The sequence below is a fragment of the Odontomachus brunneus genome, unplaced genomic scaffold (genome assembly GCF_010583005.1).
Source record: "Odontomachus brunneus isolate Ranch 3 - 2012 unplaced genomic scaffold, Obru_v1 Obru_scaffold_082, whole genome shotgun sequence".
NCBI classification, from domain to species: Eukaryota; Metazoa; Arthropoda; class Insecta; order Hymenoptera; family Formicidae; genus Odontomachus; species Odontomachus brunneus.
Genome location: NW_022639532.1, coordinates 1,158,026 through 1,174,534, shown reverse-complemented (window position 1 = coordinate 1,174,534; position 16,509 = coordinate 1,158,026). Strand labels below are relative to the sequence as shown.

The 16,509-nt window shown below is 44.4% G+C and overlaps 1 protein-coding gene across 9 annotated transcripts in view; it reads right to left on the bottom strand.

The window, feature by feature from the left end:
* LOC116847740 (serine-rich adhesin for platelets-like) overlaps nucleotides 1-16,509 on the bottom strand; it is a 74,971-nt gene that overhangs the window by 21,193 nt on the left and 37,269 nt on the right. The window contains exon 1 of one of the 9 annotated variants that reach the window (XM_032823061.1): nucleotides 6,237-6,602. The exons of the other annotated variants lie outside the window; for them this stretch is intronic. Coding sequence (XP_032678952.1) covers nucleotides 6,237-6,331 — 95 coding nt within the window. The 5' untranslated portion in view covers nucleotides 6,332-6,602. Of the gene's footprint in view, nucleotides 1-6,236; nucleotides 6,603-16,509 lie in introns of those variants that run through there. 9 annotated transcript variants of the gene reach the window in all.

The following is a 16,509-nucleotide window of genomic DNA, read 5'->3' as shown; positions in this document are numbered from 1 at the left end:
CCCCCTCTCTCTCTCTCTCTCTCTCTCTCTCTCTCTGTCTGACGATTCTTCACCTTTCCTTTCCGTTCACTGCGAACCCTCACGCATCAAGCGTGACTTCTTACAACGCCCTGCACGATCCTTTATCGCGCATCGCAATTACACCGAAATCTCTTCCGGAGCCTGGTCTAGGGAGACCGCTGAGCAGGGACCCAGCGAACGTGCTGCTTATCTCGCGGGAACCTTCCTCTTCGAACCACTTTGCACCTTGCGCGTCTCGACCTTATCTCGCCCCCTCGTTCGCTTTACGCGTGCGTCCGTGTGCCGCGCTCACGGTGGCACATTCCAACAGTAATACACGCGTACACCTGAGGACACACACGCGCACGCACACACACGCACAGGTGTACGGGCGCGGACTCGCGTATACACGGTCACGCGAGACGACGGACGCTCTTGGCGTGGACGACGAAGCTTGGTGTGTACACCGCAACGGCGACCGGCAGCTCGACGACGAAGGAGGTGTATGCACCTTCCGAAGGCTGTATGCGACGAAGGCGGAGTTGGTGGTGGCGGTGGTGGCGGTGGTGGCGGCGGCGGCGGCGGCGGCGGCGCGGCGGCGCGCACTATATCGCATGGAGAACGTTCGTACCGGTTTTGGCCCGCCGCGCCGGCGGACAGATATTCCCGACTCCGTTAACCGCCTTAATTACACTGGGCGCACGCCTCGTCGAAACGCTCTTCTTCAACGACCAACCCCGACGCGACGATCGGTCCGAGTGCGGCCCCGTTAACGATAATAGCTGCTTGAACTCTCGTGAACCCCTATCGATCACGCGGAATACTCAGCGAGTTACCCCCGCGCACTTGCTTTGATTTTAACTTCGGTGTACTCCCCGAAGATACCAGTCGCGATCAGCCACGCGATCCACTTGAGATTAATACGGTTTGTAAGTGTTCCTTCTCGCCTGATAGCGAGAAGGGGGCACGAGAATGAAGTAAACGGAGAACACACACGAGGAGGGCTGGCGTCCCTCCAGCTTCGAACTGACGTGAGTTTGTTGGCTTCGCTTCACCCCGAGAGAACCAACCGAGCCGGTGCCCCCTTCTCATTCTCTCTGTCTCTCCCTCCTATTTGTTTCTTTCTCTCTCTCTCTCTCTCTCTCTCTCTCTCTCTTTCTCTTTTCTACCTGTCCAATCTGTCCCCCTCTATCATACCTTCCCTCTCCCTTCTCTCTTTCTATCTCTCTCTTCCTCCAATATGCCCCCTTCTTCTCCTCTTCTTCCCTCTCCAATGCTCACCTTCCAGCTGCGCGTTTCTGCCTTACCTCTCTCCCACTCTTTCCACTTTTCTTCCCCACCGACTGTTCACCGGTTCAAGCGTGAATGTCTCTTTCTATTTCGCAGCATTCGTATAGTCTTCCTCTCTTCGCACGTTCCCTCTTATACTCTTCCATCTTTCTTCTCCAGCTCGCCTCGTTCTTTTCCCTCTTCTGTGCTCTCGCCGTTCTCTCGCTCCCATCTCCCTCCTTTCCTTCGTCCAACTCGGCCTGCATTCCTGTCTCTGGATCTCTGTCGGTCTCGGTGAAGCGCCATCCTCAGCAGCGCGTCTGTCTTCCTCCAGACGAATTTGGACCTGTCCTCTCTTGGTCTTTCTGCTTCTTTCTTTTCTCTTGCTCTATCGATGCTCGGAGGTGGTTCACTTCATTCCCTCTCTCTCCTCTTTCTCACTCTTTCTCACTCTCTTCCGCTGTATTTGCTCCAAGCCATGACTCCGAGATTCCTCTCTGCTGCCACTGCGATCACGTGGCTCCAGCATTGAAGTCTCTCGCACTCTTCCCCACCTCCGCCTTCGCGCCAACTCATACACACACACACACACACACACACACACACACACACGACTAAATGTATCCGTGATCGCGTATGTACGTAAATGTTGCGGCGCATGCACACACAACTGTCTCGTTCGCGTAGTATTTCGACTCTCTCAGCTGATTCAACGATCCTTTCCATCTTTCTCACGATTATCGGTCCGACCTTGCTTCCTGAACATTCTACGCCCGAGGCCCTCTTCCTTACGAAAGAAGGACACGATGGCGCCGCAAAGTGGCAGAACGCACAGGATAATGGTGGAACGCCAGTGTTCCGTACCAACGAAGAAGAAACGCATGAAATTGGGTACCTCTTAACAGCTATTCGCGCAGAAATTGTTCGATCCTGTATCATGACCGAATTACCTTCGGCATCTGAATGACAATTTACCAAAGTTATTCCATGTAATTACATTCGCGTGGAGTCGCAACGGACTCAATTTCTCATAAAAAAAAAAAAATCGCTCTGAATTCCTCTATCGAGTAAAATTCTAACTTTTGCTATGAAACAAATCGATATGCGTTTAAACGCGTTTCAATAAAATCGGTACAAGTACGCATCATAAGCGCCGCACTCGAGATCAGGATCGCAAATGGATGAGGCACTCGCCCATCGGATACAGGATGCTGAATACTATCGTGAGACACCTTGATATTGTGTGCAGATTTTTTCTGCAATTTTATTGTTCGTGACTGTGAGTGTGTGTCGTGTCAAATGAAACAGAATACGAGTATCCGCCCTCGATCATTGCGCAACACCCATTATTCGAGCGTTCCGTAACGCCGAACGCCTGTTTAGATTAACTTCCAGCGCGGAAATATTTATCGATTGTGTTAAAATCTTCATTAGATCCAGCTGTACGTGCTCACTGACCCGTGTCACGTCCGAATGTCGTTTGAAGGGTAACTCGTAGGAATAAAACACCTAAAGAAGATTTCTCATTGTGTGCGCATTCGCGACACGCTAGGTTGAGCTGTGCGTAACCATCTGACCGAGGAATTCAATCATAATTACGAAACACAGGAACAGGTAGCACCAACTCGAAAAATTCAAATTAGTTGGCAGAACTTGTCCGTAGAAAGCGTCATCGTCCTGATGAAAATGTGTGATCTCGCATGGGAAAATACGCGGGAATGATAAAGCTTTCGTGAGCTCGTTTCCTCTAAAAGAGATGAATCTTTGATATGAAAATAAATGTTATGAGTTTGTTCATACGGAGATTCGAGGATTGCTGTAATATTTCGCGGTAACGAGCAAAAATATAACGAGAACGAGACGCATGTATTTTACCTCATCGTTCCGACATTCGTTTACTGAACGAGCGATTCAGTAAGTTGTACTATTATCTCTCCTTTCGGTCTTATCACTATCTGTGCCAAAAGTAATGACGGAAATTCTTTTCTCTTGTCACATTCTGGGTAGATTATCGTGCCCATCTTTCATTTTTTTTTTTTTTTTTTTTTCGGGATCCTTTCAACTTTTGTCCAATCTTTTCGGAATGCAAACTCTGTACATCTGCGCCGATGTGATTTACATAAAAACAGAATTTGAAAGGTATAAGCCGCAGGTGATTGAATTCGACACAGTGCGGCTCAAGCTTCCAGCTATTCTTCGGATCCATTCTGCATGGTGCCACGAAAGTCTTCTGAGAAGATGCCACATGCCGAAGAAATAACCCGTAGGGTTCAGGTAACAAATGTTGCCAGTGTCAAGAAAAGATACGAGCTCCACATCGCATCGAGCCAGCTTTTCGCCCTTTATATTGTCGTAGAATCTGCAGCAGCTGATCGATATTTCACTGTGAAATGATCAATGTGAAAATAACCAGATATATTCTCTTGTGCGAATATAAACAAACCACACAGTTCTTTTAAAAAAAAAAAAAGAACTACCAAAAAGTATTCTCAAAAATAGATACTCGCTTCAGAAATAGACAACTCTCGCTTTAAGTGTCATCAACTTAATATATACTCATCATCGCACATTAAAAATTAATTTACGTTGTGGCCATGTGTCATCCTATCGACTGAACCATTTCGGAATTCTCTTAGATTCAGCTTCCTCGTCAGAATGAAATAAGCGTTGATCAATGTGCGGCTTATCGCTATCAACTGCGCTATGGACATTGTCAAACTGTGTCAATCGTCAAGAACACATTCGTTGTTCCCGTCCAGTGAATTAATCCGCCTATCGACACTGTTTGCCCACCGATCTCCCGTATGTTGGGTCGTCGAACTCGCAAGTGCAGCGACGCGCGCGTGTTGATAGTAATACCGAATTGACTTCTATACCTTAGCACACATGCAAAAGAGAGAGAGAGAGAGAGAGAAAGAGAGAAAACCAGGCGTGCTTTATACGAAGACTACGTGATCACTTTTATAAACCGCGTTACGCGACTCGCCTTACACGATCACGGCGTGTCAATTTTCGAAGGCTGGAAAACACGCTTTAACGACGTCGCGAAAAGCGAATCTTACACCACGTTCAACTACCCCACAAAATTTCGTAACGCATGCATCCTCCACGATGTGTATGTGTGTGTGTGTGTGTGTGTGGTGTGTAGGATCGCCAGAAACGCGAGATTCAAGCTAAGATGCCCTCTACGGGTGCCCATGGATCGCCGCCGAGTACAATGTCGATCTTTCTTCCCATGGACTTTGCGAGTGAAATAGGCTTCGCATCGGGGGAATCGCCGTTCAGAAGTCCCGCATGGCTACGAAATCTCCAGGTCCACGTCTTCTTGTTCCGAGTGGCTTTGTCCCCGGAGTTCCCTTACCCTGCAGTACCAGTAGGTAGGCGTAGCAGAACGGTATTCGCGTTCCCCTTCGCTCATAAGTGGTCACAAAGACCGGTAGAAAAGTGAAAAAAGAGCAAAAGAAGCATCAAAGTCCCGATACGGGCGAGATATGCTGAATTTGAAGCGTGTGCCATAAAATCCTGCCGCAAGGACTACCTAATGATCCGTGCAGCTACTTCGCCTATTAATCTCCCCTAATGCGCCGCCTGCAGCCAATTACGAGCCGTAACGAGGTTTTAGAAAACAGACGCATGTACAGAGTGCCGAAAACAATCGGCCTTTGTCTCGCGGCGCTTCCAGACACACGGTTAATATTAATATTCGGCGGATAGGGAGTTCTCCGAGCAGTCCACTAAGATTGCGCGCGTGCGTGTGCGCAACATTTTAGATAATCTTACTTAATTCACCAAAGGATATTACCGAATATACAGTTACCATGGCGATGGCGCGAGACTGCACCCGACGCGCTAGCCAGGATTGTCACGGACACTTTAATTAAAGCCACTAATGCGCGAAAATTTATTACGCTCGCAAACATCGCGATCTGTCAAGATAGCGCGCTACCAGCGCCGTCGTCGAAAGATACGAACGCGCGCGAGATATTAATACCTGGCACGGATATATATCCGGAGATATATGCGATTCGCGGCATCAAACTTTAATGAAAGGTAGGGGGCGTCACGATTTCATGAGGACGCGCATGTGACTCCGGCGGATTGCGAGGAAACGGACGTGTCCTATTTGACCGAAAACGGTCGCGTGTAAATGATGAAAAACGATCAAATTAGACGCGAGGATTGCTCCTCGCGAAACGTTTCTCGTTAATGTTTCGATGTTAATGTGTCAGCGAATCAACACCTGTCGACACAGCTGATCTATACAGTGGCTTGCAAAACGAATTAGACACAATAGAGTTGGGAGCTCAACTGTACAAATTGAGAGCCATTACCAACGGAATGCAATAGTAATATAATATAATTAATGATAGAATACTATAATTGATAATATAATAATATAATTAATAATATAATAATATAATTAATAATATAATAGTATAATCAATTATATAATAGTATAATAGTTAAAAACACTAGATAATACACAATAACAATGCTAATATTAATTAATAATATAATTACTGAGCAAGTCCGTTACACACAATAATGTAAACTCTCAATTTTCATAGTTTGGTGAACTCCCCACTTTAAATATTTATAATATAATTAACAATATAATCAAGAATAATAAATGATAATAAATAATGATAATAACAATTATTATTACTAATAAACAACGATAATAACAATTATTATTATTATTATTAATAAATAATAATATAATTACTTGGCAAGCCAACACACAGTATAATAAGTCTCAGTAATTTTAAGTTCGGTGAGTTTCCTACTTCATTGTGTTTAAACCGTTTTGCAAGCTGCATCTCAGTTAATCGAGAGGAATAAACGTATTGTCGCAAAACGTCATCACAATACTCTTTTCTTTGTTTCATTTTTTTTAAACGACGCGCCTGATCATCCGCAATCTCGTGTGAGTTCCCCTTCCAGCGCGGAGTCACGAGAAGGTTTACCTGCAAAGAATGGAAACTCCGAGCCGCCGAGCGAGGCATACCCAGCATGCCTTGCAGGGGTCACACGCCCGGTTCAGGTCGATCCACATCACCATGGCACCATGCCCGCCGCCGGAGAAGCGGGCGGATGAGATCTATCGAAAATTATCGATAATACACGGGTGAACGCACCGTGGCGCGAAAGCAACACAATATATACACTCGCGATACGGACGGCGAAATTGTTAACACGACGACCGGGCGCCGGTGTAGGAGGAGAACTGCCATCCGGAATGTGGCTTATCGGCGTCGGCACTTGATATCGAAAGCTTATCTTACGTCGCCACGTCGCTCCCGTGTATACGTGTGTACGAACACGATCCGCGCGCACAATGAACGTGCGAGCGCACGTAATAACGCAATGAGGACCCGCTTCGCCGTCACGTCACGTCACAAAGAGACGAATTTCGCGCAGCGGCACTTTGCTCGATTGTTTCATGCATAAATGCTTGGGCGCCGTAGGTCCGCCGTCCCGTTTAAATCTGATACGCCGCTTGGAGGAACGTTTGTCACATTACGCGCATGAAAATGCGAGAAATTTACCTTACCGACCAGGTGGAGGCTCGATCTTCCTCACACCATCGCCGGTACTAATGAAACGTTTTAAAGAGCGAGCTTCCTGACTGATAAATGAGCACTTAGCTACCAGAATGGCCACTTTAGCCGTTCCGGCGTTAGCACTTCGAATGATACAGGAAGAGGCCGCTGATACACCTCGGAAACCTCACGAGGAGGAGTTGTTCTCGCGTGTCGCACGGTACATTAAATCGACTGTAATGATTTGTGCGTGATATAAAATCGAGTGCTGTCAATTTCGAATATCCAAGTATACCCGGGTCCTTCAGGTTTTACTCGAATCCATTAACTTGAGGGCTTCGCGTCTTCCGCACGTGAGCAACACGCGGCTGAAGTTCATTCAATGAATATATGAGATAACAAGATAACATAAAATTAAAATAGGAAAAAGGCTAATATGAGTTCAAGCACAGTAGTTGTAGTGTTATGTACCAATTGGTAAAACCTTTCTTATGTCAGGAAATAATGTAATTTATTTTACAAAGAATATATACGGAAGAGGGTTCATGGATGAACCGAAACGTTTGATTATTTATATATTCTTTGTAAAATAAATTACATTATTTCCTAACATAAGCAAGATTTTACCAATTTTGGTACATAGCGCTACAACTACTGTGCTTGAACTCATATTAGCCTTTTTCCTATCATTAATTTTATTTGTGAGTTCTTTCTTCTTTAATAACGAAATAATACTTACTATCTAGTTTTCCGGATAATACCCGCGAGTGTAGGTGTACCCGACCATATAAATACCCAAAAGTCATACCGAAAGCACTATTAAAATCGAGTACTCCTGACACCATTGATCAAATTACTGAATCAATACCGTATAACGTGGTCTTTTTTCCCGCGTGCCGTACGCCACCGTACACTTCGGGAGGTATTGTCTATTTATATTATAATGTTGACTCGCGTGTAACAGAGGCGCACGTGGCGCGTCACCTGATGAGGTTTCGACCTGCGAATACACACGAGCACACGCGGCGCAGCTAACATGTGCTCGATTACACGCGCGATAGACAACCCCTTCGATGAGTCACCTGTGGCAAATAAAAGACACACAGTCGACGAGGGGGCGCCCACCTTCCTCGGAGCGCCCCTCGTCGCGTACCACGACGACACCTTGGCGAACGGAGAAGACGGTGGATACGTCCCGTAGATACGATCTCCTCCCGTGACGTCCTCCCAGCAGTCGTCGTCGAGACGTGACGTCAGATCGCTCAGTGCGGAAATTGAATCCGTGACGCACGCGGTGTCGATAAACCGGCTGGATTATACACTCGGTAGCGGCGGTGTGTTCACGTCGATGACTAATATGATTGAGAAGCTACGAAATTTTTCCCCATCGATCCGACCGACACTTGACAATTGTCGCGAACACGAGGAACGAAGTTTGATTGGTCAATGAATGAACCAAACGCACTGGTTGAAGAAAGAAAGAACTTCGAAGTACAACAATTGTATTAACCCGTGCATATCCTTTACGAGATTGGGTGAAAATTTTTGGATGTAATGATTACAAATCGAGGTTTGGTCGAACCACTTTGATTGAAGAAAACTTTGCTTCTCATGAACTTGCATGGTTCGTGAGAAATGTCTATTAAAAACAAGACTTGCATTATAGATAAAAGATCAGATTCCTCTAATTCTAAGCAGTTGTAGCCTGGAATATTCTCCTTTTAGTTTTAGAGAAATCCTCTTGCGGCTATAATATAAGGAAATCCTGTTAAAGACGTGAGATTAGACATTTTTGGGTGCAATAATAACAAATCATCACGCGCCGGAGATAGCGCGAGATGATTCGACGAGAATACGACTCGCGAAACCCGCCGCAGTAATAGAATCAACCAACTATATCCGATCCTTGACCTAAAAACTCATTGATTTACTGGAAATTCCAGTGCAGTTTCTCTCACTATGTGTGCCCCTAGGACTGCGTCCTACAAAGCGCGATATACGATTACGCGCAATTATATACGCGGTGTCCGAGAAAGGGCAGATATGATTCAAAGCGGGGTCCTTCATGATAATTGAGGCCGGTGAAATGTAAAATGCCTTCGCGCGGGTCTCTTCGCCTTTTAATTAAGAGAGTGAAAAATCGCCGTACACATTTCCTCCGACGTAATTACTTTTCTAGGTTTCCTAGGTGTAACGAGAGCAAGCTTGTCCGCGAAAGTGTTTAGAGTCTTTTTTCAGCGGATTCGAGAATTTACCATTTTCATACTTATTGTCACGTATAGTTCCTCTCTCTCTCTCACACACACACACACACACACACTCTCTCTCTCTCTCTCTCTCGTATATTACAGAAACGCAAATAAATGAAATAAAGAAGCAAGCCAAATATCGTAATTAGAGGGAAAAATGCAGACCATTCACTTTTTAGCTTAACCTCTCTTAAGTCTGTTTTAACAGATCATTACTTAACACTTGTCTCACGTGAGATACTCGGATTTGAATTCAGAGTTAGATCTAAATTTGTCGGGTGAATAGTATAATATATTGCAACACGTTACATTTGTAATCGCTCTATTCCATTAAAAAAACTTACATCCAACTCCAAATTCAAGTCTGAAGATCTCATCTGAGAAAAGTTTCAGGTAATAACAGTGAAATCTTTCTCTCAGTGAAATTTCTCTCTTCTTTTCTCTTGTATGGATACTTTTCAAGCACCCTGTGTCTCGTGAGGATAGAGAATTTACGTGCGTAAAAATAAAAATTGGACGCATTTTTCGTGCCAGTGACCAGTCTTCCGGTCCGCCAGGTGCGCGTCCCTGTGCAATGAACGACAGGAAACGCAGGTGCGCACCTCGGTGGATCCACCCTACCTGTTATGTATACAGGAGGTCGGATCCCGAACCTTCGACTATCCTACCATTATGGCAGTGCACATAGTATACTTGAGAAAAACTTAGACGAAGGGACCGCCATATCTACAATGGCATCAGGTATATGCGTATACGGTCGCAGGTAGTCTAGATCCTTCTCGAGGGCGTCTGCAAGGTCGAAATCGGAAAAAAACGTTTAATTTTCAGCTGACTTTCGAGATGACTACGCAAAAGGTTGCAATAAAGACTGCCAGGTGCGCGATTTCTACGTCTCTCGATTTTGACAATTTCTTTGTGCTTCGTCAATTGCTATTTCCTTAGATTTTTCATCTACAATGGAAAGAGAGACAAAAAGTTGAAGTAGCTCCTGATTTAGCGCTGTGTCTCCACTGCGAGGTGACAATTCCTCTAGATGGAGAAATACGGTAAAATCGTGTTACGCTAAACTTCGCAAGACCGGAAAATTTCATTAAACTCGAAGCTCATCGCATTGAAAAGTAAGTTTTCATTGACTTAATTACTATAATAACTCGACGCAACAGCCATTATTTACAATCGGAAATTTTATTACCGTCCGTAAAATACGCGCGTTAATTATCTTAGAGCACGTTTATTGTAAACGGTAACAAGTGAATTGTCTCCGAAGAAAATATCGCGAGACCTGGTCTCGCTTTTATAGGAGCGTATCTACGCGGTGAGAAATCATTCTTCAGAACGAGAAGCAGTATTAATGCGGCGGGGAGTGATTTCTCTGCGAATAGACATCGCACATTAACATCTCGGTGAATCGTTCGATTAACTCCATTAACTCCGCCCGCCGAAGAACGACGTGGAAGAAACGCCGAGTTTCAAAGAACGGTTTACTTGGATTTCGGTCGTGAAGAGCCGATTACAATTTCCGTGCATAATAGAGAGCAAGCTTAACATTCCGCTACTTTCCGTGGACAACGGACGACGGGCGAGCCGCCGGTGAAATAGCGAAAGTAATAGCCGGAACTAAGTGAAACGCGGAATTCATTACGGAAATGTATTTGAGCAATTACACATCGATGTACCGTATGCGAACTGTTGATTGGATTTGAGTTTATGCCAAAGAACAGTTATATAGACACGTTATAATGAAGTTGGAATTAGTGTCGCAGTGCCAACCTTGGCAGTGAGATCTATGGCTCTCGTGTGAACGGGCCGTAACAAAGGTAAAAATTGCTCAACCCGATTCCAAGGTGAGAAAAGGTAAAACGAAGAAAAAGAATGGTTGTGTGTCAATCAGAAAAGTAGTAAAATATGGCATAGCTTTCCTTTCTGACTTCAAGAATAAATTCTTGATTGTGCTGAGAGAGAGAGAGAGAGAGAGAGAGAGAGAGAGAGAGAGAGAGAGAGAGATACTACACTAAAAAAATACCTGTGTAAATAAACTTTTTATCCCAACAAATTTTTCAGTATTTTTCCTCTCTGTGTATAAATAAAATTGTAATCGATTTAGTGGTCGAACTCGACAAATCTATTCTTCGGGCGTTAATGGTTTTTTGGAGTTATCTGAATTATTTTTTTCCCGTAATATCGATAAATCGTGGATAGCCATGAGTGTCTTTGAATTTCGAGCGAATTTCAATGACCAACCAAACGCGAGAAAAACCGTCGCTCTCGTTTCTGTTTCCTAATCAACGGGTGTTTGACCGGAGCGCGCTTCATAACAATTTAATATCTCGCGATAGATTTGTGCTCTCGCGCGGAAAATCAATTACGTTGCGCCGGTGTGAGAGGAATGAGAACATAAAAAAAAAAAAACATGCAAGTAAATAAAAGAACCGACGAGAACGCAAACGATGACGGTTCGGGCAGACATTTACCCCGACGGCATTATTACCCGCAATTGTATGCGATGACTATGTACACTACGCCGATTCCACGACTATCATCATCGCTCGCGCAGCGGTAGAGGAAACGCGGGGCATCGGCGAAATGCTCCATTTCCCAGATACCTCGTTGTTGTGCTTCGTTATATGCGGGGATCGGTAAGCTATGCAGTATTTAAGTACCGTTTTCCACGGCGGGGTATTCGTGCGGCGGCTGGTTCCGCGGTGCTCAATTAATCGGCTTGATTAACGACCGTTCCTGTCAACGGCCACAGCCCATTATTCGCATCTCATGTGGCTTTTTACCCCGCGCTTTCGGCGTCTCTCTCTCCGCATTCAAATAAGGCACATCGAACTTTCCGAGCCGACCGTGCGCGCGCGCGCGCGAGATATTTCCAAAATTACGAGCGCAATTTCGCGTTTTCACGGAAGCGGAGGCGCGTTAACGAGAAAAAAACAACGCGCACTTCTCGCGCGTATCGATAATTCCGCGAAGTGGCACCATTATGGTCTGGAAAAACATGTTTTTGCGAAAGGGATCCCTTTTCGCCGGCACAATTTCATTTGGTCCTCGCACCCGCATCTACCCGTATCTACTTAGTTTTCGTATTTTCAGTTTATCCGATAAACAGCTCTCTCGGGCTCGAGCTTCTGTGTCGGTGAAACTACTTCGTCCATTACGCTAGCATTGCTCAATCGGATCGTAGGAGATGCCACCTCTAAGAATCATTGCTGAAACCTAACTTCCTGGCGGAACGTACTTCTGCGATTGCCAGTCGAAGATATCGAGCTGAAAGGGTCTGCGGATTGTCCTCCAGCGAACGGTAAGCCACTATTGTCCGACTACTATTTTCAGAATCTTCCATCCCTTCCGCGCGACGGAGGAAGGCGATAAAGCGTAAATGGGTCGCCGAGGCGATAAGTTACGAATATGATTGAATCCAATGCGATCCTTGCATCCTCGCGATGTAGGTCGGCCTCATCACGGACTCTATTTTCTCGGCAGAGCATTTCGGACGCGATCACGCGGCGAGATCATTCCTCATTTAATCCTCATTCGAGCAGCAGTATTGAGTACTGCATAATCGAAGAAAATTTTGTTTGACCAATCAGCAATCAAAATAATCAAATATAAATCAAACGTAGTCAAAATAAATCAAGATAAATCAAATATAATCAAATAAATCAAAATAAATCAAAATAAATAAGTAGAATGTACTCAAAATAAATCAAAATACGATCAAAATAAATCAATCATCTCTCTTATACACGCGATTACACGAATAATTTAACAGATCGATACAATTAATTATACAAGCCGACAAATTTTAACTTTTGCTCTGACCACCAGACTGTATAGATGATCCTGAAGATTTTTAGCCTTCTAAATTTAAAAAGCCCAGACGGCTCTATCACGTCAGGTTTACGAGAGATTCTAATCTAAAAGTACCAAAAAAGTCATTTTTTGTCATTTTTAGGTTAGAATAAGTTTGAGTTTTCTTATATATGAGATGAAATTTGTACTTCTGTTATATCTGAAATTGAATGATTTTGTTTGCTCTAACATCATTTTTCAACGAAAAACCAAAGACGGTGATGCCAGATGTTTGAATACTTTTTGAGTATTTCCAAGAAATATTTTCACAATTTCGCTCGACTGCGTGAAAAATATAGTCTGCCCAGATAAGGATTAATCGCGAGGGGTATTGCTCTGCCGCGTTGTGCAAGAAAGTAAAATTGATTTTCCGGCGCGAATATGTCACGTGCGACGACCGTTTGGCCGACCGTTCGCTCTTCGCTTTTATTCGGAAATCATTCGTTGAATTTGTCAAAGTAACACCGGACCAAGAGTGAGTGAAGGAAGATCCCGTTCCTTTGCACAACTTGTGCACTGCCGGCACGGTAATTGTCTCGCGTCCCGAGAACGAAGAGGATCCTTCATTTCTTCTTCCGCTCGCTGTGCAGAGTGGCTTTACGTTCGCTTCCTAGTCATAGAAGCTAAAATGCGTATAACACTATTTTTACCCGGGCGTAACGTTTTATTAAGTTCCGCAAAGCATGTCGTCGTCGGAACATTCGCCGGAGAGTGCTACCTCTTCCTCTCTCCCGGCTTTAATTCCGGCAATGGAGGACCGAGTGGGGGCGTAAAATCAATTCGACTTCACGAATGAGATCGCGCGGTTCATATACATACATACATACATGCATACATACATACATACATGCATATACACACACACACACACACACACACACACACACAGAGTGTCTAGTAACTATTCGAGCAACCGCCGTGTACGGATAGAACAGGTCAAAATAATATTATAAAAGTTATATACCATTTTGAAATTTTCTCAATATTTATTTCGTAATTAATTAAAATGTATAAACGAATGAGCCCACGAGAAGCGGTAGGACAGGTTCTGTGTGTGAAAGAAATGGCTTATCTCTTAGAAGAGGTGTATATATATATATATATGTATGTATGTATGTATGTATGTATGTATGTATGTATGTGTATATATATATATTTACGTGTGTATATGTATGTGTGTGTATACGTAAGCTGGTAAAATTATAGAATAACGTCGCATATAGTATGACGGATGATTAACGGCCCGACATTTACGACAGAACGGCGACGATCCACGTACCCTTGGCGTTTACATTCGGAGTGCTGTTGCAACAGGCGGTTGTTTACAGAACTGTTTACGGCTGTCTGTCGCGCGCGCGCACGCGCGCGCGAGATAGCGCGTGTAATTACAGGATCATGCTATTACTGTGTCAAGTAAACTCGCGTCTAATAAATGCACTCCTTTCGAAATGATTCCGAGCAACGTCCTCCTCTTCTCTTTTCCCTTCCAACCCCTCAGACGTATCCGTCGGCTCTCTTTCTCCGCGGTAATTGCATAATCGTATGTAACCGTCAGGCGCATCGTACAAATAATATAACGTGATGTAACGTAATGACAACGTGGCCGCATCTTAACCTGTATATTTTCCGCGGGGCTGACGAGCGGCAGCTTGCATCGTGCGTCCCGAGTGCAAGCATCGAGTGCTCGTCGAACGTTAGAAAAGTGGTTCGTTCAACCGTTCAACTCGGCGCTTTCTTTCCACACTTTCCACCGACCAGGGCCTAGGAGAGATAGAAGCGCTTCTATGCGACGACCCTCTTTCGTGGGAAATTAGTTGGGAACAATTTCCATGCGACAATATTATCCGATCATGTATACACGATGTTTGTACGATATAACGAGCTAGTCGGATGATTCTACGCTCGAGAATCGCGCGAATAACCCGAAAATGTGCATCTGCACGGGGAAAGAAAATTTCATTTCGGATAACTGGACGTGGATTAGACGAAAAACTCGAGAAGTATAACATCCCTGTCACTGTGACTGAAAACACTCCTTTGAACATTCAGCTGCATTAAAGTTCGATTGAGATAACCAAAAGCAACTGTCTAAGTAGAAACTTCCTACAGGAATTTTTTCGTTCCAACAACCGAGTTTTTCATTTAATTCCCGAGTAACAGAAAATTCAGTTACACTAACGGAGTTGTTTTTTCCGCGTGTGTTACATTCCTGTGGAAATTGTTCGCGACTGGCAACTACACGGAGAAAATAATATAGTTTTCTTTTTTTTTCATATAAATTCTCTTCAATTCCACTATGTTTCTAGTAAGATAAAAGTGCCTGGGTACTAGTAACCTAATTCTAGACATTTTTTAACAGCACATTTTTGTTCCTAAAATATAATTTGGTTAGACGGCGTGCAAGTGTACAGATGTTTGATTAAAGTGGTGCGTGAATAATTTTAGTGCATTGAACTAAATATAGAGGGTCAGATGGGAAAAAATATATATGAATAAGTACGTAGATAGTATGTAAGCAAAACAAGGCGTTATGTAGGAAAATAGGACTCAGTGCGAGATAGAATATTATTAAAAATGGATTAATCTCCTGCACTCGTCGTTATTCCACGCGTGTTACAGGGACTTCGTTTCGCGATATTTGAAACAGTCGATTGTTCGCTGTAAATATGCGGAGTAATGATATGTTTTTTGTGTCATTATATGTCGATAATATCAGTTAGAGAACGCATTACTGTCGCGGTGTAATTAAAGAAAGATTACCGGCCACGGGAAAGATTAAGGCCCCGGGATTACCCCGGACGTGCGCTGGGTACTACGTATTCCGCGTCTTATTGCACAGTTCTACTTCAGCATCGCGATATTTAAAGTAACACAGCATATCCCCGGGTTATACCGTACAACGTAACCGACCTAAATCGCCATAAGTTGCGCGAGCGATCTCTTCCAGAAGAGCGGCTCGCAGTCGGAGGAGGAACTCGCACGGAGTTATTGCCTTGCTCGTAGACGCAAAAAATTGGAGCGTAATGCACAAAAATGCGTGTGTGCAAGAACGCGCGCGCGATTCACGACTGCACATACGTTACGTATAATGCACGAAAGAACCGTGAACGATACGTACAATTAGCGTTTTTCGCTGATAATTCTCCCTTGCAGACGTTCGCAGAGATAGAGAGAGAGGAGATAAATTTTCTCACGTAAAAACGAGAGATCTCATGGATGAGATAATACAATTTCTTTCCTTCCTCCATCCCGTGGAAGGAATCCTTCTTTCACCTGAAATCTACCTGACTCCAGAGTTTCGAGAGTTCTCGTGAGTTAACGTGAACTTGGCGTACCGCGAGGCTTGGCGTAAAAGGCCATGAATGATGCGCATAATGCGTTAGACGTGAACAATGGACAGCAGGCGTGTCGTCGGTACATATATACAACGTCGCCGATCCTTGTCATCCACATTGCACCACCTATAACCCTCCTCGTCCTCCTCTATCTGTTCCTCCCTGGCCTCGCCGATCCTCTCTCGCTGTTTCACCTTCCCGCGGCATCTCTCTCTCTCTCTCTCTCTCTCTCTCTCTCTCTCTCTCTCTCTCTCTCTCTCT